The 25,223-nt window shown below is 38.1% G+C and overlaps 1 protein-coding gene across 8 annotated transcripts in view; it reads right to left on the reverse strand.

Moving 5' to 3' along the window:
• Nucleotides 1–25,223, reverse strand: part of TTLL7 (tubulin tyrosine ligase like 7) — a 59,547-nt gene that overhangs the window by 28,421 nt on the left and 5,903 nt on the right. For 4 of the 8 annotated variants that reach the window (XM_027898369.1, XM_027898362.1, XM_027898368.1 and 1 more), the window contains 8 exons: nucleotides 13,683–13,858; nucleotides 13,397–13,528; nucleotides 12,741–12,862; nucleotides 11,993–12,060; nucleotides 7,866–8,024; nucleotides 6,139–6,355; nucleotides 3,508–3,672; nucleotides 2,557–2,715 (listed from right to left, as the gene is read on the reverse strand). In XM_027898369.1, coding sequence (XP_027754170.1) covers nucleotides 2,557–2,715; nucleotides 3,508–3,672; nucleotides 6,139–6,355; nucleotides 7,866–8,024; nucleotides 11,993–12,060; nucleotides 12,741–12,862; nucleotides 13,397–13,528; nucleotides 13,683–13,707 — 1,047 coding nt within the window. In that variant the 5' untranslated portion in view covers nucleotides 13,708–13,858. Of the gene's footprint in view, nucleotides 1–2,556; nucleotides 2,716–3,507; nucleotides 3,673–6,138; nucleotides 6,356–7,865; nucleotides 8,025–11,992; nucleotides 12,061–12,740; nucleotides 12,863–13,396; nucleotides 13,529–13,682; nucleotides 13,859–24,745; nucleotides 24,850–25,223 lie in introns of those variants that run through there. The other 4 variants (XM_027898365.1, XM_027898366.1, XM_027898364.1 and 1 more) reach the window with 3 other exon arrangements.

Genomic DNA, 25,223 nt, shown 5'->3' on the forward strand with positions numbered 1-25,223 from the left:
AGCAATAATTGGTTGGTCTAAGATGTTCACATTCATGGACTGTTAATGAAGTTTTGAATAGATTTTGCTAGTTCAGTTACACTAAATAATACATTTCTGAATGTGTGTATAAGGTTTCTGCTGACCACATAAATCACAAGGGAAGTTGGGGACCCTGCACTTAAGGCAATTACTAAAATATATGTGATCTTTTTCTCCAATGATCACAACTGGATATAATGAGGTTGAACAAGATTGGAGTCCATCCAAAAAGCTCAAGTGGATGATTTTCCCTCTTTCCAAGCAAGCTTGGAAATTTTGGTCAAAAAGAGTAAAACTGGACTTTATGCAAACTGAAGGGAGATTTAGATAGGTAGCTGTTGCTACTCCGAAAGGATGGAGGCTGCTGAGACTGCACAAACGCTTGCCAGAAACATTTGGTGCCACAAGATGGCAATCCTGCATTTCCCAGAGCCCGCACTTCGGTAGAAGGTTCCGGAAGTTCAGTAGCATCAAGGAGCAGGAGAGCTACAGCACATCAGGGCAACATAAATGAAAGTCAGCTCAGCAAAGCAGAGTCATTATAATATGTTGCACAATTTATTTCTTGTAATAGTTTATTAAGCTATCTTTATAACAGAAAAGCTACATGAGGCATGGGAACATGAAACTAGATTTATCATCCTAATCCTATTTTGGCAGTTTTCCCAAAACACTGGGAACATTCCCGGCCTTGTGATTAGTACTTGTTACCACTGTTAGAAAGAATGATTCACTCCCCTTAGGGGGTTTTGGCCAGAGGGGAATGGTGGAAAGTGATTAAGAGTGGAAATCTGGTGAAGAAGCCAGAACTGTTTTAGAAAAAAATCTATATATGTGCACATATATACACATGGAATATATAGATTATGTATAGTGTGTTTATATACATTGAATATTTGATCTTTACTACACTACATGGACCATACATACAGTGTGCATACATATAAGTACTCTGTTGTGAGAGTGCTGCAAAAAACATGAACAAGCACAGTAAAAAATGGTAGACAGATATAGAAAATGAGTAGTTTCAAAGTTTGACATTTCTGTTATTTTAGTTAAATGTCTGGCAAAGTACTTAGACTTTTGTATGAACAAAAAAATTAGTAACCAAGCATACAACTCCAAGCCCCAAAGTATTCTCCAGCCACTCAGAATACTGGAGCAGCATTTACTCCTTTGTGAGTTTTCTCTCTCATAAACCAGAAGTCTGGGATAGTCTGATTCTCCTCTGAGACCCATTATAATGAGTGGTGAATCAAGCCCCCCAGAATCTCCACACCTCATGTAAACATGAGAGGACATAGAGGTGTGTCCTTCAGATGGACTTACTGCACGGCCTGCCTCACCACCTCTCACAGAAGAGCTCTATCAGCTTTTGCTGGATGAAATGTCACACGGACCAGCTTTAATCTGCACTTCAATAGCTCCATACACCTATATGCAAGCTACAGGCAATCTATAGATGGCAATCTGGAAGTGTAGCACTAAATCAAAGGGACAGCAGGCTTCACTGGACAAAAACAGAAGATGTCAATGTAGTACAGACTAAGTTCATGTCATGTGCTGCTCTTGGCGAGAACATCAAAGCCACCAAATACGCCTCTGTCTGCGTGGCAACAGTGCAGGAATTTTATTGTTCTGATTAAAATTATGATGAACCCCTGAGAGAAATAAGAATGACAAAACAATCGTTGGCAGTATTAATGGCCTAAGAATGAGGTTACAATTCAGTAAATTAATTGTGTACATTTTGCTCATCGGTAGCCAAATCGTGTTCATGAATTACTGTCAATAGACAGATTTCTAATACATTTTGCTGTTTTCCTCCAGCAGCAGAGCCTCCCAGCCACTTAACAGAATGACATAAAACAATCTGAAAAAGACAAGTAAGCTTTATCTATATGTCATTAATAGTGCAATTCAAGAGACACAACAGACAAACTTCAAACATTTCTGTTTGAAAATATGTGTGAGCACCACTTGAGCTTAACTGTACCACTAACAAACACATCAGAGGAGAAATGCTTCTTCCAGTCCATTTATGCCAATTGCTTGCAGTATTTCATGTATACTGAATTAGTTTCCTCTGTTTATGGGGCTGTTTTTAAAAAGCATAGGAGAGAAAAAGAACACATATACCCAAAAGACAGAAAGTTAGGAGCATACATTCACAGAAGTTGCCAGAGCCATATTACATAGCCATGCTTCTGAAGGAAATCTATGTAGCACCCAGCCACCATAATCAATGTCTTCTAGCTACAGTAACAACGAGATTAACATCACAATTCCATTAAAATATTCAAAAACATCTGATATGCAACAGTTGTCCAGGAAAACAATTACTTTTACTTGAGTACCCAAAAATCACTGCAGGGTAGTGTTTCCATATGGGTGCTGCAGAGAAAGCACCATTTCTGTACTCAACAACAGCACCTCCTGCAATGCACCGATTTTCTTACATAGACACAGATTCAGCTGGGGCTTGGTTACCTTTACTCCTAAAAATTTCCTTTACATCTGTATAAAGAGGTTTACCTCTAGGAGCCATGGTTTTAGCTTTCTGTCCAGCAGAATATCAAATCCCAGGACTTCAAAGCAGACACTGTCACTTCCTGGGGCTTGGCCCGGCCTGCACATGCGATAAGCATGAAGAACATGCGGCTCTGCAACGATGAGAGTCTTCACTACCAGCTCCTGCAGGGATTTGTTTAGGAAAATTCATCAGGACAGAAGACACCACTATATACTGAATTACTGTGTTTCACACTTTACTATTTTAAATTTCATTTATGCACCTACTAAAAAAAACCATGACAATAGCAAACAAATAGTCTATAATAAATAAACTATCCCCACAGAGGAACAAATATAATTTTATATAGTTCTAGACTATATTGTTATACTTTTCGTGGTACATATGAACTTTGAGAAATATAATAAGTTAAATAATAAAAGCATATTGGGAACATAGTACAGTATAGCCAATCTTCACCCATTTCATTTTGCAATATAGTTTTCAGCAAGTATGCTCAGAATCATACATACAGCTCTAAGCTCTAACAGGCCTGTTCCTCACCTAAAGACACCTGTAACGCAGCCACTTTAGTGGTGCTGCTCAAAGTCCACAGATATATACCATACTGACCACCACAATGTAAATATTCACACAGAAAATTCACTTTATACTCTAGAAAAGTCTCCAAGAACTTAAATGGGATGGTTCCTTTGTATCATACTACTTATGTGAATAACTGTTTTAAAGGACTTTTGATCGCCAGAAAAATGTTAACATTACACTTGTAATCAGACTCCGAAGTTTGCCTTTTAAAAAACATAACAATCACTTACAGTATGCCCTTTGTGGCATGCATTGCTGAGAATCTGGATTAATAAAGTTTCAGAAATCATTCTGTATTACAGTAAAACAGAAGCAACTAATTTTCTAAAAGCACACAAAATAAATAAGAGTGCATTAGTTTCTCTTACTGAAATATCACTCCAGAATTTGGAGACATCAAGATTATTTGTTTCTAGAAACTCAGTAAACCATTTTATGGAGCGTTTGCTTCCTTTGTCTTCTGTTTCATCCCGTTCAAAGTGTTCATTATGTTTATTGACAGAGTAGTTAGTCAGATGCATATACAATTGACTCTAAAAAAAGGGAGAAAGGACATTTAAAAAAAACTTAAATACAGCTCCAGAATGGTCAGTTCAAAACAATGAAAATTTTAAAAGTACATCAATAATGACAGAGCCAAACAGTTCATATTTGTAAATACACTATATGCAGATTTAGTGTTTCCAACTCTTGGAGATTTATACTGAAAGCTGAATGTTCTAACCTTCTTCCAACAAAACCTGGGCTCATATTTAAGCCAGATGCAGTCCACTGATCTACCACTCAACATCTGGTTAGATAATACAATATAGCTGCCATTTTTACAGGTCTGTATGTAAAACACTAGCTAAAAATGTGAAAAGCAATTATGATAACTTACAGAATGATTACATTCCACGAGAAGCAAACAATAAAGACGGTATTTTGAAGAGCTACGTTAAAAGTGCTGAAAACACTCTGGCATCTGTTTTTCATAGACAATCCCACATTTCAGTTTTCACTGTAGCTTATTTATGAGATATGATCTCATTATAGTGATACTTTAAAATATCTTTTACATATAAACTCATCTGGCACGTTGGTATCTGCCAAAATTGCTCATTTTTAACTGGCTGGTAGCCATCCATCAGAGGGAGGTAAATTTCAAGACATGCATAACATAAATGAGTGAGTATTACAGTTACCTTAAGGAGCGAAATGCCACCAGCATTAGATTCATGTTATCAGTTGAATTTTAAAAAAAACATTTCCTTTCCAAGGCCAATTTATAAATCATGATCTGTAGATTTACATTATCTCCCAGTGCAGATATTAATTTAGCTTTCCACTTCCACTACCCTGAGGACTGTCCTCATCACAGTTCTCTGTCATGTTTGATTACATACGTGAGAGTAGTTGATATTCTAAGTTGACCATAAGTTTTCTGTTCCCTTTCCTCTTTGATAGATAACACAAGCTTTCTGCTGTCATTTATCTCACTATACTTCCTTACGTTCAAAAAAACTTCATGAAATTAACAAAAGAATTTAACTGCAAACCAGTTACAAATACACTGTAGCACTAGAAGTAATGACTTTCTCCCATGGCTTTCAATTACTTTCAAATATTGAGAATCATTCTGAAATCTATTGGTTTTGAGTCATCATAACTGTAATCTTTTCATGAAATTCAAATTATTTCATACAAAAGTAATTATTTTTCAGACTACAGAAAAAAATGAGTGTGTTTTGTCAAATATCCAAGCTAATAGTCTGAAGTTATTTGGAACAATGTCACTATGGAACAATGTCAGGCAGAGAACAATGTCAGTAGGGACAAGCCAGGTTACTGCATACAATAGACAAACCAGAGCATGAGCAGTTGTGAGAACACAGAAACAACTGCCCCTTCCATTTATCCGCTCAGAGCATATTTCAGCGCTGCTAATGCCGAGATTAGTAGCAAAACAAAAATATTAAAAGCAAGCTATTCCAAATATAGTACTGGAACTCTTCCAAATACAGCATTTGTGCTGGGCTACAAATTATACCTGCATTTTTCAGAGGTGCACCAAGACACAGTCACAACTTTCCGTTGCAAGCAGGGAGAAAGGCTCTACATGTGCTGTCTGCTACATAATTACACTGAAGTAGCTCTACAAGTATATGTTATGGAAAAAGGAATATACACTGGAGTACGGAGTGAGGTATAAACCCCTCAAATGTACCAGTGCTTCAGATCTACTTCTTTCTTACACATCTGCATTTTAGTCTGTGCCAGCAGAGAAGGTTACACCCCTCAGCAGGGCACAAGGGCATGAAAGTGTCCAGTATCTTCAGCATGTCCCTCACCATCTCTTGGCTTTCCCTAAGGTTACAGGCAGCCTCCTGGATCACCCTGAAGCTGCCAGGTGTGTTCTCCTGTCCCTGCTGAAGCAGATCCCCCCAGTTCAGGGGCTGCAGTGACCCCCTCCCACACTGGGCCCTTGTACTGCTGCTCCTCTCTTTGCTGCACAGGTTCCCAAGACAAGACTGAAACCTGGCAGGACCCTCAGCACAGGCTCTAAACTTCAGGGACATTAAACCGTGATCAGGCAGGAGATAAAACTTATTACCACCTCCCACCCCAGCCCAGACTGTGTCTCCCATGAACATAAAAGCAAAGTGACTGTTCCTGAAGTGAACTGATTTACTTTATTTTTTCTGGGTTGAATGTCAGTAATTGATATATTTTGCTTTCTTGTAGAAAACATTTAATTATGTATGCATGTAGCACACACACATGCAGTCATATAAAATTTTTATATATAAGCAGTAATACGGCTATGCTTGTGATTTTGAAAAGCATGAGTAAAGTACTTTCATTTGAATTTTTTCTCTTCTGTGAAAATGCAGAAGTTCATCCAAATGAGCTTCAAATTACATCTCACACCCCAATTTATTTTACTTTACCTCCTCCAAATGCTACACAGGTAGAAGTCTATATGTATAAGCAATAAACTGGAATGAACTCCAACTTACCAAATTTGAGTCACTGGGGGGGTGATACTTTTCCGTGCCCATTCTCACCAGTCCATCGTGATATAAAAATACTTTTAATGGATCACAGGAGGTTACAAGAATATACACACGTAAATCAAACTTGTAGCCTTCCATAAGAAATGGTTTGTCAAGATACTCCTGAACAATTAAGTGATCCTGAGCTTGTAACTTTTCTCCATTTCTTATTAAAGAGATCCTGGTAAAAACAAAAGTTATTTTAAAAATGTGAAACTTGAACATTACTCTATGAAATACATTTTCATGGTCACTAAGTCAGGTAATCAGGCTAAAGTCTACCTAGAGAAAGAGACTCACATGTCTAATTTTTAGGGTAGAGAGAAAGTTCCGTTCCCTTACATGGCTTTTGGTTTCCTATCCTTTACGGTTCTTCACTGGATGAAAACAGGCAATGAGCCATTTCAAAATAACTTTATGCTTGCTTTGATTCAACAATTTGTAGTGATGGGTTTGCTCTACACTTAGAAATTGTTTGGCAGAACGACCAGTCTCCAGCCTCTGCGATTATACCCCTGCAGCTCTAAAAATAGACTTCCAGTCTTTGTCACAACTTCTGCACGAGGTACAGGCTGCAAAGAACTTCCAGTGCTAACCTGACATACTGATGATGTTTGCAAAGCAGGACACTGATCTGCCTGACTAAGAATGGCATAGATTAAGCTTGGTATTTCTGTATTTCCAATTTCCCCACATCAGAATAAAAAAAGGTTTATATACGAATTATGAACTCCCAGTGTCTAGCTACACAGACTTTTAAATAACTGTAAAAGCTCCTTTTTCAGTATACAATTATTAACCTCAAATTCCCAGAACTTTGCTACCTAATGTTATTCTGTATTATTTAAGATACATTTCAGAGTTTTTGTGCCAAATACTCCTGTCATACTGAAGTACCTTCCAGGCATTTCTCTGAACTATGCTGGTGCCTTTCCCTTCAGCTGATCTTTGTCCTTATCAAGACAACTGAAAAATGAGGAAATGGAAAACTTCAGGGGTCTTACTTTTATAGTAATTCTGATATATTCTGAATAACTAAGAGCTTTACTATATTGTATAGTCCAAATTGATATTAAAAGCAATAAAAGCTACAACTGAAATATCTAGCAACAAGAACTAATAATACAATTGCAATGTTTCTCTTACTGGATTTTTACTGTGCAGCCCTGTTACAGACAAAACTGTTTCAATTCAACTGCAGGTGGCAGTCTCTTCAGGGGTGTCCCTCCTGCAGCGTGGGTGTCACCTCCTTCCAAGAGTGCCCCTCCAGCCACACCCAGGAGCATCTCCTCTTCCCTCCTACACCTTGCAGCTGCTGCTCTCAAACACATTTCTGCTCCTCTGACTGGCTGTGAATTGGGAATGCAGTGGGGTATCTGGGCTGGTCTCAGAACTGTGGAACATCCTGACGTCCTCCCATAGACACCCCTGAGCCTCCAGCCGCAAAAGCCTTCCCCTTTATGCCCAGTATGGTCTCACCCCAGAAGTCTAAGCACAGCAGATAAATTCATGATAAAATTATCGTGAACTTAATAATTATTTGAGCTTATTTGAGGCTTGTGAAGCCTTTACCCTACCCATGGCCCTTGAAATACAATATTCTTACTAATACACAGCTTCTGTTAATGTTGTTATTAGCACTGGATTTCACTTTCAGTGGGTAAGAAGACTGCAGTTAACTCACAACTTACCCATGTCCCATTGCACCATTGGCTGGTTTGACTATGAAAGTTTTCTGTCTACGTTTCTTCTTCAGTTCTTTGACATAGTTCTGGAACTGCGTGTATTCTGCAGGGAAGATCCACGTCCGAGGAATAAAACTGTACTCCTGAGGCTGACTCTTGATCATTCTGCAAAAAAAAAGTTTAATTGAGTTAAAGTCTTCTGACTACTTTGATGTTTCAATCCTCAGGTTTAAAAAGCATTTATGACAATTTGACAAGGGAACTTTTTGAGTGGAATTCTGTAACATGAAATCAAACTTCTGCATTTCTTTAAGCATAGTTTGAGCTCTGTAACATATTCATATGCATGCGCATATGTTATATTCAAACACAGACTATCTTGTGTATTTTTGCTTATTATCAAATGTGCTTATTACGTTACTGGCATCCATCTCATTTCTTGGCATCCATCTCACTCCTGTTACAATTTTTGGCCAGTTACTCAGATGATTTCATGCTATTCCTATTCTTCAAAATATTTCAGAAATATAGATTTTTGGGGAGAGGAGGGGCAGAGAGATATTTGGCAAGTATTTTAATTTTCATACTGTTATGTATTTGGGGAGGTATGAGGATCAACACACACAAAGAAGAGGGTTGGGGATATTCGGAGTTTCTTCATAGGTGCAAAAAATATTAATAACAGACCTCAAGATAAGTGTAAAAGAGGCAATAACATTTCCATTTCTCATTTCTACTAGGAGCCTACATAATAATCCTGGTACAGTATAAGATACTTTAAGTGGCTTAAATACTAATGGAAAAAACGGAGCTGTCAGCCACATCTGTAAGGCTAGGACTGTAGCCAAGCCCTACTGGTATAATAGATATGCTGTCACCAAACTGTGTAGCCAGCTCCCCAACAAATGCTCTGCAGAATCTACAATGGCTATAGTAGTCCTGCATGAGGTTCAGTGCTTTTGCAGCTTCATCATAACTATTATTTCTAGAAATCTAGTTAAATGAAAACCACTAAATATTCAGGAAAACTTTTAAACAACATAAGTAGATACTATAATTCCTGATTCATGCATATTGTTAAACTACTCTCCATCTGCTCTTTATTTACAAGTGTTATTACTTTGCCAAGTGAGTAGCTTATCTAGGTAGAAATTATCTTATTTTTAGGCAAAAAGCAATCTCTGTGTTTGTTTAAATCCCTCTCCAGATTATTTATCATATGCATCCTGTTACATGTTAGAGACTCGCCATTCAACTTATTTAAGGGTTTTGATCCACACACTCCCTCCTCAATGAATATAGTTTCAAGGTGTTCCAGATATATTAACAGTATTTTGTGACTGCCTTTTCCTTTTGATGCATAACTGGGTAGATTGCAAACACTTAATAATATGAAGTGGAATACTTCAGCATTGTTTACAAGTTCTGGGGCTCACTAAAACTTTCAACAAAAGAATTCAGCTCTGTTCTTTCCTCACTTGGCCCTATTCAGAAAGGTCTTAGGAACATCATCAATGGAATTCCATCAAGGCCTATTCCATTACAATAGCCCTATTTTTCAGTACATCTGCTGTCCACTGCTGTGGGTAACCAATTTTTCACTGTGCTGCTCTATCCTTTAGCCTTCACAGTCCTTACCAGGAGGTCTGAGAATTAAACAGCAAATTATTGTTCTTCTGAGTGCTATTTCAGCTCACAGATGTGGTCAGATTGTGCTCTTGATCTCAGAGCACTTTCTGTTCAGCAGAGTCTAAGGTATTGAACAAAACATAGTTTACTAAAGACATGACTTGTCAGTCCAACAACGCAGGTTCCACTGCCCAGGTTTCAAAACCCTCCATCTTTTCAAGTATGAAAGGAAGTTAGTGAGTAGGTAGGATGAGAATGATTCTTGGCCCATGACCAGCTCATGAACCTTTTAAATATAAACAACAAAGGAGTGCAAAAAAACACCATCTCATAGATGGATCCACTCATCCTGTGCACCCCCATTTACTGTATTCATTCTCTAAGTACACTTCCCCTTCACGTGAGGAGCTCTCATCTAAGAGTCCATTCAAAATGGTCTCTTAAGATCTAGTTGGCCCTACAATGGCACTTCTATTATTATTTTTTTCTTTTCTGTGTTCTGATTATCACCCTTGAAAATGCTGCTCATGCCTGCTTTTGTTCTCCATTCCATTCCTCTTTCTATCTGTTCCATTACTCCACGTTCACTTTCTTTGCTGGGTTGTCTTCTTCCACATTACACATGCTACGTATTACACTGCCCCCTTCCACTCTTCTGCATGTGAAAACCACGTTGTCCTATGATCCAGACCCTGGATATTAGCTGCAAAAGGAATTCCTGAAGCACCTTTCCTCCTGAGTAGTATTTGCCCATAGTCAGGTAGATTTGCTCTTTCACTCCATTCCCAACAACTTGCATAAAATGGGAGGGTGAGGTCAGTATAACATCAAATGTAGAAGTAAAAGAAAAAAAAGACTCTACTGCCCACCAATTCTCAAGAAAGTTTCATGGACTGTCAGTGATAGTAATCAGTAGAGTCAGTAATAGGAATAGAAAAGATGGCATGCAGCAGAAAAGCAAGAGCATAGAATTAGTTTTTCTGCACAATCCTGTTTAAATAAATTTTAAGGCAGAACAACAGCTGTAGGGAAAAAACTCCCGCACTCTACACACAAGAGCCTGCTCAACCATGTATCCCAACTGACTTGTGATTTCACAAGCAGTCTCAAGGCATATAATGTTGATTTTTATAAATTATGAATACTAAGCACTGAGTTGTGAGGCCATTAGTAAGAAAAAACCAGACTGAATTAAAATCCTGCTACCTGTACAGACACTGAGTGAAGTCACAACACAGATGTTTGACCCAGAGTTATCAGAGTTATCAGAGCAATTATTCCTGTCCTATCCATATGTGCAATCTCAGCATTGAGTAACTTTAAACTGTGTTTCAAACTCAGAATTCAGTAGCTTGGGAGAGATATAATTGGACTGTATTTGAAAGAATGTGTACATGATAACAAGAGCCTTTTGTCCATTTTACTACTGTGTACAAAGCTGACCAGCTGCTTCCAAGCCCTCTCCAAATAGCTGGGTTTGCCTCCATGCGCTATCTCTGTGTTTGCACTTTAATCCAGTGCCCCCCTGGAGGGCAGTGAAAAGTGCTTCTGAAGCACTACTGACACGCAGGAGCTCTGGTCCACATTAGGACATGCAGGCACCACAGCACTGCACATAATATTTGCATTCCACATGCTATGTATTCTAGTTACAAAACAGAAAAGAGAAGAGAAGGAAACTGAGAGAGAAAGAGGAGATATCACATGAAGTACATTAATATGAAAACAAATTCTGTTCTGGTAACAGTGAATGCAGTATAAGCAATGCTGGAATCCAAAAGATTAATTCTATTAATAATTGCTCTTCAAACTAATTTAGATTAGAAAACCAAAATATTGACACATATTTATCCCCAAAGTTTTCCTTATTTCTAGGCCATCAAATCATTTTTTGTATTGTTTTAGTATTCAAATCATTATTTAGTATAATTATTGTAGCAGGACTTGCTCACAGATGCCCAAAGAGGATAATTCCTCAGGAGCCAGTTACTCCACTAGAGTGAGAACTTGTAATTAGACAAATGAGCCTCACTGACTTACTTCTTGTCTAAACAATAAGATGCTTCACGTTGGGTCATCTGGTCCAACCTCCCTGCTCAAGCAGAGCGATCCTAGAGCACATTGCACAGGACTGCATCCAGACTCACTATCCATCCACACACTAGTTATTTTTTCTGTTCTACCACTACAGGATATATACCTGGGTGTATTACGCATTAAGTTTATTGTACAATAATTGAAGGTTCACCTACATTCTTCAATGTGTAGAGAGAGAACTGAACACACATCATTTTCCACTGAAGTCAATTGGAAAGATAAAGTAGCCCCCTCCAATACTACAGTTCCAGGACCAAAGCAGAAGTTATTCATGAACTTTGGAAATTATTCGTGGTCCTCTCACAGTTTCTTAGCAAAAATGAACAAACTTTATAAGCAAGAGTTCCATATTGTATTGCATTAAATACTACAGCTGAAAAACTTCTTAATATTAAAAGAAATATTACTTAGTCATGTTTCTTGCCAGAAAATCCTTTCTGCATATCTCTCCCATTCCTGGAAAATGGTTGATTCTCTGAGGAAGTAGAAAAAAAAAGAAAGCTGGTTGATACTTTCTAGTTTTTCTGGTATACCTAACACAATCATTTAAAACGTTCAACTGCATGCTCAGGCAAAAATAATTAGTATTAAATTTAAATTATTTAAGATAATATCTTACATTATACTACATATTCTTAGCAATACCAAAGATGCTGTAAGTTCTATTCTCCTCCATCGACATAAGTGCCCATCGATTTAATTTCATACATGAGACTATCATACCCTTATTCACCAAGCCATCTAGGAACAAAGAATGCTATCACAAATTGATGGTAAAGAAACCAAATTATTTATTCATAGAAACTGTGGAGAGAGCTCTGGTTGTTAACTTACTGCTTAAAAGCTTATGAGATACTTATAAATGACGTTTTGCATCTTCTTTCAAACTCTGATGTTCACAACACCCCCAAATGGCAGACAAAACATGAAAGAACAGCCCCAAATATTTAAACACCAGATTCCAAGTGGTATGAACAAATAACTCCGGAAAAGAGAATAGGATTTTAGATATGCAGTGATAAAGCCTTACTGAGCTTGGTTTTGTGGGGGTTTTTTGCCCTCCATACAAGTGAAACTGAGCATTGATACATCACTGAATATTTCAGGGTGAAGCAGTTTACTGAAACACGTCAAAAATCTCAACTACCACTTTACCTGATAGTTCTGAAGCTCAGCAATCTTCTCCTGTTGCACAGCACAATCACTCCATATAAGATTAGCTGTTTCATCTTCATCGGGTGCTTTCTTAAATCCCATTTCTTTTACTACTATACGTACTGTGAAGACATCACATATATAGGGACCATTTGGAAACAGTAAAATGGATTCATTTTCAACATTTAAAAAAATCAGTAAAGATTTTAAGCACTTCCAATATATGACCCTTTGTCTGAGAACAATGTTAGCATGCAAGCTATTTGTCTTGCAATATTTCCATCAGCCTACTGCAAACCGGCCATTAAAAAGTTACAGCACCTTGTAGTGAGGCAGAAGTCAGAGCACAACCACTGATGGGAGCTGAAAAAAGCTTCAGTGTATTCCCCAATCATCTGCTAAAAGTCCACTCGTACAGCAGTTCAACTTAATCGTGGTTGTGACAAAAGTTAATTTGAAACCAGTGATGCCTCTAAGTGTCAGTGCAAATAGGGACAAGAATGCCTCCTCAGTCCAGGTACAGTAGTTCCAAAAGCAAATGCAAGCATTATTTTAATTTGTCAGCTCGATGCAAAGTCTGTTGGTTCACTCCATTAGTTAGGAATTCACTCACATCAATGGCTAGCAGGATGAAAACAAAATATGCAGCTCCCTACCGATTTCGTATTTTGTGCCAGAGATATTCGCAGTGATGACTCCATTGTTCTTCTTCTTTTTCACTTTTCTTTTAGTTGTGCCTTGATAGGATAGTTCCGCTCTCAAAGTCAGAGGATCAGTTCCACGGTTATCTTTGAAAAATAACGTTGCAACTATCAACATTTTCATATCTCAAATAACATATACAAATGAACTAAAGATAAAAAAATGTACTTCATTGCAATTAAGAGGTACAAGTATACTGAATAATTAATAGGTTATATTAAAAATCCAAGAGCAGCATACCTCCCTCATTAGAAAAGGACGGCATTATAACCTAGGATAGCGCAGAAGTTGAGTTCAAATTCTGTTCCAAGTTCTCAGAAAATGGTGAAACTATCGAAGTCAAATTACTTAAAACTCCAGTCATGCCATTTCAGTCTCTGGTTGTAGCAAAAATTAGTTCTGGAACGGATAGATATCTGTTTTAAAAAAATGTAAGAGACTTTGTTATAGAGAAATCCTGAAAAACTAAATAGCAGAAAACTAAATATGGAAACATCTTTAACAACAAGTTTAAAGAAGTGTTTATTTTAAAAGATTGATCAAGTTATTGTACATACAAAACTTTGTTCATTACAATTCGTTTTCTTTCTAGGAAAAATCATTTGCAGTATTCACTTTCAAAATGAAATTCTATTACCTCATCTTCTGATTTTTGTTTGGGTATGGGAGATTTTGGACATGCAAATAGATAACACTGAATTCAATCAATACTGCTAACTTCTATCTCCACAAAGCTCAATGAACAGGTTAAAATATTAGGAAAAACCTTGGGAATAAACCACTTCTAAACACACTGCTACATGACTTTGGACATGCAGCACTCTTATACCAAAGTCTGCGAGGAAACAAACACTGTCTTTGGCAGGCTGCCTCAAAAAAATCTATGAGTTTTCAAAACATATACAATATGTTACTGATTTTTAAATGCTTTCATTTCTTTTCTCCATTTATATGTGCAGCCTAAGTTTCTTCTACTAGCTTTAGTTTATATTGCTGCTTTATATTGCAGAACTTATTTAAAAGAGATTTATATAGAGCACAAGGAATTTCTTCTGCTATAAATAGCAGAAAATTACAGGAAAGTCAAATTCAGCCATGACTTACGATTGGTCATAAGACTGGATAAGATGAGCATTAACAAAATTACCAAAACATTACTTACAAATCTTCATTTTTAATTTGTGTCTGTCTGTGTGTTTACACACATAACAGAGAGAGATGAGACACAAGTATGTTCTGGACAAGTCACACACTTGGTAAGAAAACATAAAACCAGAAATTTAGAGCTGTAAGATCTTACTTCCTTTCAATACAGACATTTACCCTTAGCAGTCCATTAACACAAAAGGATAAAAAGAACAGATTATGGTTCTTTGATGACTGCCACAAATGCACCAGGAGCCAAAATCTGCTTTGTAACAAGATGACTGAGTATCCCTCCCGTCCACCTAGTGGACCATGTGTATTTATCCACAAAGTAATAAGAGGAGGTGTTTTATACATGGATACAATGTCAGACAGCACAGCAGTAACATCCAGCCATTTTGAAGTTTTAATGTTTTGGATGACATTATCCAAGAAGGTGGCCTGGAAGTCCTCGACCTGCTGGCATACTAAAATTAGACACAGAGACGGGAAAGCAAAGCATTCATCCTCCTTACAACCACTGTGGAGGAAAAGCAGTGCTGGGCACAGTGACTCACTGGATATCGCATGCTATCTGTTTCTCAAGCTAAGAATACCACCACAGTACAAGATGTGTCTAGTTCCTGGGAATAATACTGTCTGTTAGCTGATTAAGGACTTCCATCCATGTACTCAAATGCCTGGCAGTTGTTTCTTTGCTGTACTGGCTATGAAAACTTATAACAAATTTGGAAGAATGCTAAGAGGGCTAACATTTCACTGTGAGAAAGACCAGCCCTTTACGAATACAGCATGATTAACAGGCTATGATATGCTAACAAAAAGCAAGCAGCTCATAGAGCTTTCATTCAGCTTACAATCACAGAAAACTATCTGCTTAAGGTTACTATAACACACTGTATTGTGAAGGCTCTGAACTGCACTGCATTGCTGAATTACTGCTTTTCATTATATAGAAACTATTCTATTCTTTTAAGAATATTCTCTAGTATGTAAATAGAAGTACCAACACTCAGGGTCCTGAGTGTTGAGTACACTCTGGTGACTTTCAACCAGTCAACTTTTTAGCACACATAACATGAGCTGAAAGTAAAGATTTATGGTCACCTTTAGAGTATTCTATGGACAATTCATAGTTCAGCCAAATGGAAAATGAAGCAATGGGTCTGTACTCTGTATTAAACCTTACTCTAGGATTTTCACTTTTCACAAGCACTGTCTCATACTAATAAAGTTAAACTGTATTCTGCCTTAAACTGGTGTATAATAATTCAAAATTGTTTCACAACTGCTTCACTTCCCTTCAGTAGCCCATCTCCAAACAACCATTTAACTGAATACCAAAACACCAGCAGTTCTAAATCAGTAGTTTTCAAAAATATTTACACAGGATACAGTCCTTTCCTTTGTTCCTTTCCAAAGGGCAAATACCGGACGGAATGGGACAGTTTCAGCTTTTCTTCCCACCCTGTCAAGTGACAGGTGAGAGACACTGCATCTCATCTGGGGGGATCCATTACTCAAAGCACTACCTGTGAATTGTACACTAAGCCATGGGAGCAGTAGACTTTCCCTGTTTACACCTCCGTGCTTTCTATGTCCCCAGCAGCGCAGTAGTGAGAAGTTCCAATTCTGCGGCAAGAAAACCTAACACCAGCCTTCTGAGGAAGCTGCAGTCTTTCCAGGTAAACTGCAACTGTTCCTCAAACTGCCCTTTAGATGAGCAGCTCTCTAGCTGGAGGAATCTTGGGTCACTTGGAAGACAGAGGAAGACATCTCTGAGAGCAGTAGATGAAGGGCTGCTGCTGAGGAGAGAGCTGGAAGGAAAGGCACCCACTCTGACAGAGCACTGGGATGCAACACTGCAGGGCACAGATAGCACAAGCTCCTACACATCCTTCTCACTCTCTTCTTGAATTCTATACAGCAGCAATCACTCCAGAGTCACTTGGTTCTCTGACCCAGGTCCTCCCTAGGCGCCTTTTCTTGGCTAACATCTCTTGATTTGTTATTATTGTCCAGCCCTAGTCCTAGGTTGGAGCACAGCTGAAGGAAAAGACTTGGAACACACACTGCTCTGTGGCGAGCCTCTGCCACCTGATGTGGCAAGGCTTAGAGCAGGACTCACCCACATCATGCACAGTAAGAGCAGCAGCATTGTCTGGTTATGATTACATCAAATTCTGAGTCAGGTCTTACAGCTGTGACAAGTTTTTACTTATAAAATAAGCATAACCCATAACCTGTGTTCAGCTACAGCAATGAAGAGGCACATCTCGCTGGTAGTCTCCCTGAAAGACTTGTTTCTAAGAGATTGCTTTTAATAATATAGAAGAAAGCATTCTATTTTCAAACTGGGACTTATGGAGCAAGTCAGCCGTCAGAAATCTCTGAATTCATACTCAGAGAGAAAAGGATTGCAGTTCCTGCTGCATACACCATTTCCCTCTTGAAATCCTGACACACATAAATTGGTGAAGGTTTGTTGCTCAACCACACAGATGCAAGGGTAGCTGAACAAAAATGGTTAATCTAGAAATGGAGAAAGATTTGTGAAGAAACGAATGCATCTTCCTCAGGTTAGCACATTCTTATATAAACAAGCACTTTGACTAAAAGTGCTTTACAGGGAAAAAAAAGATGAGATGTTATCTTTACAGCTGCCTGGCAAAGGCGTGAGAGTGCCAGGAGGAGAGTTACATTGCACACAATCCTGTCCTAGAAGGAGACAGGATAAAAAAGAAAAAAAGAAAAGAAAAAAGGATCTTTCTTCCTCCAGGGACAGGAGAAGCAGGATATTCTTGTTGGGGAGGGAAATGCTGCACACAGACAGAGACCAAAGCAGATGCCTGAGTCCATCTAAGGGAACAGTCTGAGCAAGATACAAAGGTGCCTCAGTAAAGAGCACAGGACAGTGGGAAAAGTGGTTTCATAGTTAATGGAATCAGCCCTGTTTCCTTGATAACAAGTTGTAACACATTACAGAAAATTAAAAATTAAGAGTATTTTGTGCTGTTACACAAAGTGTATCATAATATGTTAGTGAATTCCCTGAAAAATATTCCTCTGGCCTAGATTACATACAAGTATTTTTTAACAAATCCCTCTTATTTCCTGTTATTTGCACCAGACTCCTCACAAGTGACCTCTGCTTTTCATGATCCTTCATTTCACATCTTGATGCAGCAGGGAGCTGAAAAGATTATTTTTCATCTCTAAATAGGAATTGCATGCCATTAGACCCCAGGTTTTTGTTTTGGTTTGTTTTTTTTTTCCCCAAAGAGTAAGCATCCCAGAAAAAGGTTAATTAAATCAGGTCGATAAAAAAAAGAAAAGGCAGAATAAAATTCAAACTGAAAATAAAGCAGTGCAACTTGAGAATCTATTCCAAAGAAGTCAATGACATTCTTCAACCTAACTTGGGTCATACCAGTAACTATGAAACTACTACTGTGTACCCTAACAAAAAGATACTTGCATATTCACTTTTAAAATGGATTTAACCTAATAGATTTAAGCATTAAGAGTGGTAGAATCACCTACTACCAAAATACTCCAAAACAGAGGCAATACTCTATCATTCAATGTGCTGGTTTTAATGTGAACTTCTTCCTTCCTTCTAAGCTATTGTGACACTACTGGTGCCCAGCTTAAAAGGCTCCATGGACTATGCATGTGCTTAACTTTACATACATGAACTGAAAACATGACCTTAAGCCATGGTATATATGACAAGCCCTCTCAAAGACAATTAACAATTCTCAAGCGTCTTCCTGTTTACCTAGGTGAAATACTACAAGATAGATTGCCAGGAGGTCTTTTTTAATTCCCTGCATTCTTTGGGTACTGATAAATAATCACTCATCAACAGTGGAATATTTTAGAATAGATTTTAAAACTAGCAGACTACTTTCCTCTGAGTCTATTAGGGCAATTTACCCAGTGCTGTCACAAACGTCTGGAAATGCAAAGTGGCTGGAAAGAAATCCACAAAGCTCCTGACATAAGGAGCTTTCATTATGAAATGGAGACACACTGAAGACACAGTTACAGAACTTGGCAGGTGACCATAGGGTGGGAAAGACAACATCACAGTGCTGTAATCCCCTCTCTCCAATTACCTGGAAAATTAAAAAAACAAAAATTTCACAGAAACATGAAAAAGAAAGAAGTGAAAATAGTCTTCAGAGCACTGATCTAGTAAACATCTGAGTTCTGGTTTTTTTCACTCTATTCTAAATAATTAAGTTTTTCAGTCCCTTGGATGTTAGAATGTGGAAGTTTGGATACACCGTAGCAAGGAGTTTGCTATGTATTACAATTATGCAAGACTATAATCTACTGTTGATCTGGAATTAAGCTATAAAATGTAGATTCACAATGAGATTAAGAAATTAACAAAAATTATAATAGAGAAAAATGCCTTTCTCACTACCACCCTCTGCAAGGTAATAACAATTTTCCGTAATGAAACCGCACAGTTAAAAGCCTCACACATTTTCATGATTATTTTAATATGTGTCCTGATAAAATGTTTGTTGAAGTGTTCCTGCTACAAGCAAACACAGCAACCAGTTTTGTTGTTACATGCACAAAGAACAATTTGGTGTCAAGTTCTCACTCCTACAGAGAAACTCTAAATGCAAAAACCAATCCTCATTTTGAGGTTCGATATGTCAAAAGTTACAAGCTTGTTTTTAAAAGGCTATCTGTCAACTGGCTTAAAATTGCACATAATTAGGGTTTGCTTCAAAATATTCTGAAGTCAAATGAAATTTATTGATATCAACATCCTTCATCCTCACCATGAAATGAGATGAGATGTACACCAAGCAGTTCTTTCAGATAAAGTGAATGCATGGAGTTCTCAGGTGCTTGATTTGCTAAATGGACAACTACAAGCTACAAAGGAATACCAACAAGCATGATTTACACAGCTTTTTCTTGAATCATGCAGTTCTGTAAAATAATTCTCTGAACCAGTTTACCCAAATGGCAAGCATTTCTAAAACTTCCAACTTTTCTCTGAGTTACCAAACAAAACAAGCAAGCCAAGCTATGATAACAGCACTCCACCTCTGAGCCCGCAGGCTACAGTTCAGCATGAGTTTACCCTTAGAGCAGCCATTCAGGACCCCAGTCAGTAAAGGCCCTAGATCAAACATGACTCAACAACACCTGTGCAGTAATACTGAAAGCATAAACTGTCCTACCCTTCCAGTCTCTCTTCAAAGCACAACACAAAACAGAGTCAGTGTCACTGTTGGGAACCTGTGTCCTCTGCTGGAGAGTGGAACAGGTGTGTTACCCTCCATGGCTGGAGCCTGGTCAGGAGCTGAGCCCTCAGTGCCAGCTCAGGGCAGGCACACAGCAGCACAGAGCCTCAGGAGCTCGGCACTGTTAGCTCTCGGGAGCTTTTACTGAGCTCCTTTCCTGACTGCACTTCCCAGCTTTGGATGGAACTTTTTCATCTCTGGTATCACAAAAGGTCTGTGAAATGGTAAATATAGATTCCCCAATTCAGAAAACAGGAAATGTATTAGAAGCTGTTAAGATGGTAGAAGTTTCACATCACAGTTTCACAGGCATTAATCATTTCCTATTCACAATATACAGAGATCAGAATTGAGCACAGAAGCAATTTTTTCTTTTCAGTGTTGTTTTGAAGTAATATTACTTCTTTTTGCATTCATCCATTTCCCAAGAGGAAAATTCAAATCACTGGCCAAATTTAAATCAACATCAAATGTTTCAAAGCTTAAGATTGATTTTCTGTTTAAAAAATGACCTCCAAACTGTCTTTCATAGCAGAGCCCACAGTGTAACTATCTGTTAGCTCATTCTCACCCTTCAAAAGCCTTTTCTAATGTGATAACATACTTCAGACTGTTAGAAAATTGAGTACTATAGAGTTTCATAGTTATGTTCTGAATATTGAAAGAGGGCCATCAAAGAAAGTGAGACCAAATTAGAAGACTAGCAAAAGGATAGGGCTTGAATCTTTTACTTGTTTAGTAAAGCATAGAAAATATATTAACTGACAAGAGAAAAGGCCCTGCATGACTTACAAATTAATAATTCAAAAATAAAGTGCGGGAAACTTTAAATAAACATTATTTAGCATTCATAATGGCAAGGAAAAATATTGACAAAATAGTCCAAACAAGCAAGCAAAGCCATGTTTTTATATGGTAAAATCTGAATTTCAGAAAACACATACCTCTGTTACTCGCTCCTGAAAAAATTCAGCTTTCACATTCCACTCTCTGCCAGCAAAAAGCATAGAGAGTGCATAGGTCTTGTACTCCTGTTCCCCACTTCAGTGAGCATAACACCATAAATCCATCAGCAGAACAGCATTTCACCAACTCTGGAACATAAGGTATTCCTAGCCCCTGATCACAGTGAGTTCCACTGAACATTGCTGAATGGAAACACATCTCTATTTATGATAGAATCATTATATACAACCATTTAATATATATCTATTATACACATTAGACATTTTATCTCTTCCATATAATGGCTGTGTGTATTTTTATACCACATTATATACACCCATTGCACCTCCATTTGGTGTGATGCAGGCATCTTCAGACATCAGAGCACACTGGCCACAGCAGCTCTGCAAGCTGTCAGGGTACCTGCAGCCCACGGGAGGGCTGGATCCCTGGATCCCTGGATCCCTGTCCCCTCAAATGAAGCGTTCCCTTTAAAGCAGGCAGCCCAAGCCCCCTGTTTGCTGTGCCCTGAGGACCCCGAGCAGGAAATCGTGCTGACTGAGGCACCACAGCACTCCAAGGGCCCATGCTCGAGGTGGTGAGACAGCCAGGCCACTGATGGAAGAACAGAGAGGATAATGTGCAATAATGATTACGTGGAACAGAAATATTGAGATGTCATACTGACAGCGTGGGTTTGGTAGGGGAAAGGGTGAGCAAGAGAGAGTTAGGAGAGGAATTTGAGTTGTGGCACCTGTGGGAACGTCTCTGCTCTGTCATCTCTGTGCCATCCGTGCTCTGTTACAGCGTGTCAGCACACACCAATAGCTGCCACAGGGTGGTTTAAATTCTGTACACCACGCACTAGTCACTGCTGGAATTATACTACTCTTTTCTTTATCGTTCACTTCTCAAAAGATTTATTTCTCTAGCAAGAGCTAGAGGTCTTAGGGATCTACAAGAGAGAACACTTTAATGTTTTACATATACTAAGACAATTCTGCTGTTATAACAGAAAAAGCACTAATCCTTTAATGAAGCTGGTATATTTGCAGTGATTTATTATATTATAAATAGACCTTAGGGGAGAGATTTACTAAGGATCTCAGGAAAGAAAAAAAAAAGAAAAACATATCTTCAGGCAGTTCCCTCTCACACATCAAATTTTCTCTCCCCTGCATCAAGCTGGCAGCATTGGCTTAGTGTGAAAACAGCATCAAGCTCGGGGACACAAGAACACAAATATGGCTAAATTCATTTCTACAGATCTCTGTGTATCACAAGAGCCACACCTTAGCCCCACATGGTCTGCCCTGTTTCATCTCATGTTTAATAGGCCTATGGTTCATAGATCCAGTTTAGCATCTCTAGACATGGACTGCAGTCATCATATAGCCCACAACAATGCTGATGAGGATTACAGCATTCTAATTCACACACAGCAACATAATGTTTTCCTCTTACAGTTTAGCAAAAAGGGAGACACTCCCACAGCAGCCTGAAACATGAACTGGCAGACATCAGCCTGCACTTTCAGCACCCAAGGTGCAAATGTTAGACAAAAATCAGGTTTTGAATAAGTTAAAGTTTCTTGTGCTTACAAGAAACACCTATTCAAAGGCTTCTTGACCATGAAAGTACAAGAAAGGTGCTCTTACACAATCACTAAATTCTTTATCACACTATGCTGACACTTCCAACTATGAATCCATAGTTGCTCAGCTCCTCTAGCAACACTTGTGTGCTTGTCTGAGCGTTGTTAGACTGTGCTTTAATGACTGTGTCATAAACTTCTACCCTGAAAAGAGTAGGTGACAGTCAGAAATATTCACAGTTGGCCTACAGTGTCACTGAGACTACTGTAACCAACACTCAGTGCTAGTAACAGTTTGCAAAGAGCTGATAAATGAAGCAGGGACTCCAGCAGCCACAGAACACTTCACAGTAACGTGCTTTCCTCCCCACAGCTTAGTACTGGGGGCTCAGTGGGGTACCACTGATTTGAAAGTATTTTTGCAAATGAAAACAGAAGAACATCAGCAGTTTCAAATTGATGTGAGTCCCCAGAAGCTTCTCTAACTAGATTGACCCGATTTATTGAAATTCCTTTAAAAGGCTGGATTGGCTCCAAACCCTCTGTGTCACACTGTTTTTGTCCATTGTAGGGGATGTAAATAGAGTCACTGTCCTTATCAGTAAAGAGATGAGACTCCAGTATTCTGCTATAGGATTATTTTTGTATATACTGTTCACCTCTAGACAAATACAGCATGTGGCCACAAAGCCTAGAAAAATAATGTCTTAAATATTGACCCTAAAATGAACACACTGAATACCCAAAAGAAGAGACAAAACTGAAATGCATCAGACTTTACACACATTAGCTTTCATTTTTACTTAAAAGAACAAAGCATGAGAATAGCCTACCAAAAAGTAATTTTCCAGCATTTTTGAACTCGTAGGATCAGGATAATGTACCTTTTGAATGGTAAGTACAGCATTACTGATGCAACCCCACAGTATTCAACAGTTTATTTACTGAGTAGTCATACACTGCCTCTGAGCTGCAGAGACCATACTGACCATGGCATCGTAGCTTTTAATGTAGTTTAAAATAACTCCAAAATCTGAGGAGATAACTGCCCTAAGCATGACTATTCGCCTCCATCACTTTAATCACAGCAGAAACAGAATTCCAAGTTTGGAACAATTTCACAGTTAGTCCTGTCCTCATCCATCTTGATCAACTCCCCAAAACCAACACTTAAAAGCAATTGGATCTGGCATGTGTGTATTGCTTTTTTTTTTTTTGATTCTTTTATTTTAAATTAAAAAAAAAAAAAAAACCACAAAACTTTTTGTGTTGCTTAAGAGCTACACTTGAGAAATATTCTGAAATACAAGTCCTCAGTCAGAAGCTAGAGCAGTGGTATATTAAATTCATTTAGCAGGGCTCCATTTTATTTTTCATTGCTTTAATCTTGCATTTCTTAATGGTACATTCTTAACTGAACAGAAAAGCATAAAGTTATACAGTCAAATACATGCTGGCTGCAAAGCTAACTGGTTTTCAAATAGTCAAAAGAAACAAATACAATAATTTCTTATTATGTCATCAAAATGTACATCACTGCCACCCAAAACAAAACATGACTGGGAACTGATCCACACACTTTTTTTTTTTAATTATATTATCTCTCTCAGACTTACCATACCCTTCATGCTACAGACAAATTTTTTGTAGCCAGAGACTAGTATATTTGCCTGATAACCACAATTAGGGAAAAAATAAATGTACCCAGTTGAGTGCAAGGCATTTCTAAATACAAAAGTATGGAAAAGTTACAACACACCTAATAAGCAGGACAATAAATCTTTCAGAAAAAAAGTTTAATGCAAAGTGTTAGTAGAAATAAGAATGAAGGAAAGGACAACTGACACACCAAACTGAAAGAAAAGGAGAATAAATTGTGATTCAGAGTTGGCTGTTGATGCAGAACTCTGAATAAGGAAAGATAAACTGCAAGCTAAAGGGTGGATGAGAAAAAGCATAAAAACAAAGAAAAGGAGCAAGACTTATGGAAAAGGAAGTCACTTACTACAAAGTGTATGTGGTGGGCAGAACACATAAGCATTCAAACTGAAGGTAATGAATTTCAATTAACACAGTCTGCAATAGAGAGCAATAGGGGAAAATTAGACAAACAAAAACCCCTAACAAAAAAAATCAAACCTTTGAAGCAGCATGTGGCAGGATAATATAACAAATTCTTCTGCATGCAAACTACCAATAACAGTGTGAAATGTTTATTCATCATGGATTTAACTGACCAGATTACATCCCGCAGAATACCCAGTCATATCAGGACCTCCCGCTGATATGGAAACAGATTTAAAAGAATTCTGCAGTAGAATTAGCAAAATGAAATCACCTACCATCAGTGATGCATTAGTGAAACTGTCTGAAGAGCCAGCCCTCTGGAAACATTTCTGTATCAATAATTGAGAGCCGATACAGTTTCAGGCAGTGATACACCAGGGAAAGACACACTGCAGCAGCAGCTCCTTCCCACTTAGCCCATCCCTAGCACTTTTTAGATCTCCTTCTTATTAACCCTTTCCAGCAATTTTGTTGCTGTGTTTCGGGTGGAAGGCATGATACATGCTATAAGAAAAGAATGTATTATTTCCCACTTTACTTAGAATGTCACAAGAGCTGTGGGAACAAAGTCAGTAGGATTTAGTCATAACAATAGGCTAACAAGAAGTAAAATCTAAAAACAGAAAATGACTCAGAGACTGGAAAGAGATATAAAGAGATACGAGCTACTGTAACCAGGACAGTGTTTCTCCAAATGTAGAATTAAGAGGTCAAGATCACAATAACGTAAGACACTCGTACAGAAGTAAGCTA

Source organism: Empidonax traillii, unplaced genomic scaffold (assembly GCF_003031625.1).
Source record: "Empidonax traillii isolate 1590-97213 ecotype Southwest subspecies unplaced genomic scaffold, ASM303162v1 scaffold594:size396842, whole genome shotgun sequence".
NCBI lineage: Eukaryota > Metazoa > Chordata > Aves > Passeriformes > Tyrannidae > Empidonax > Empidonax traillii.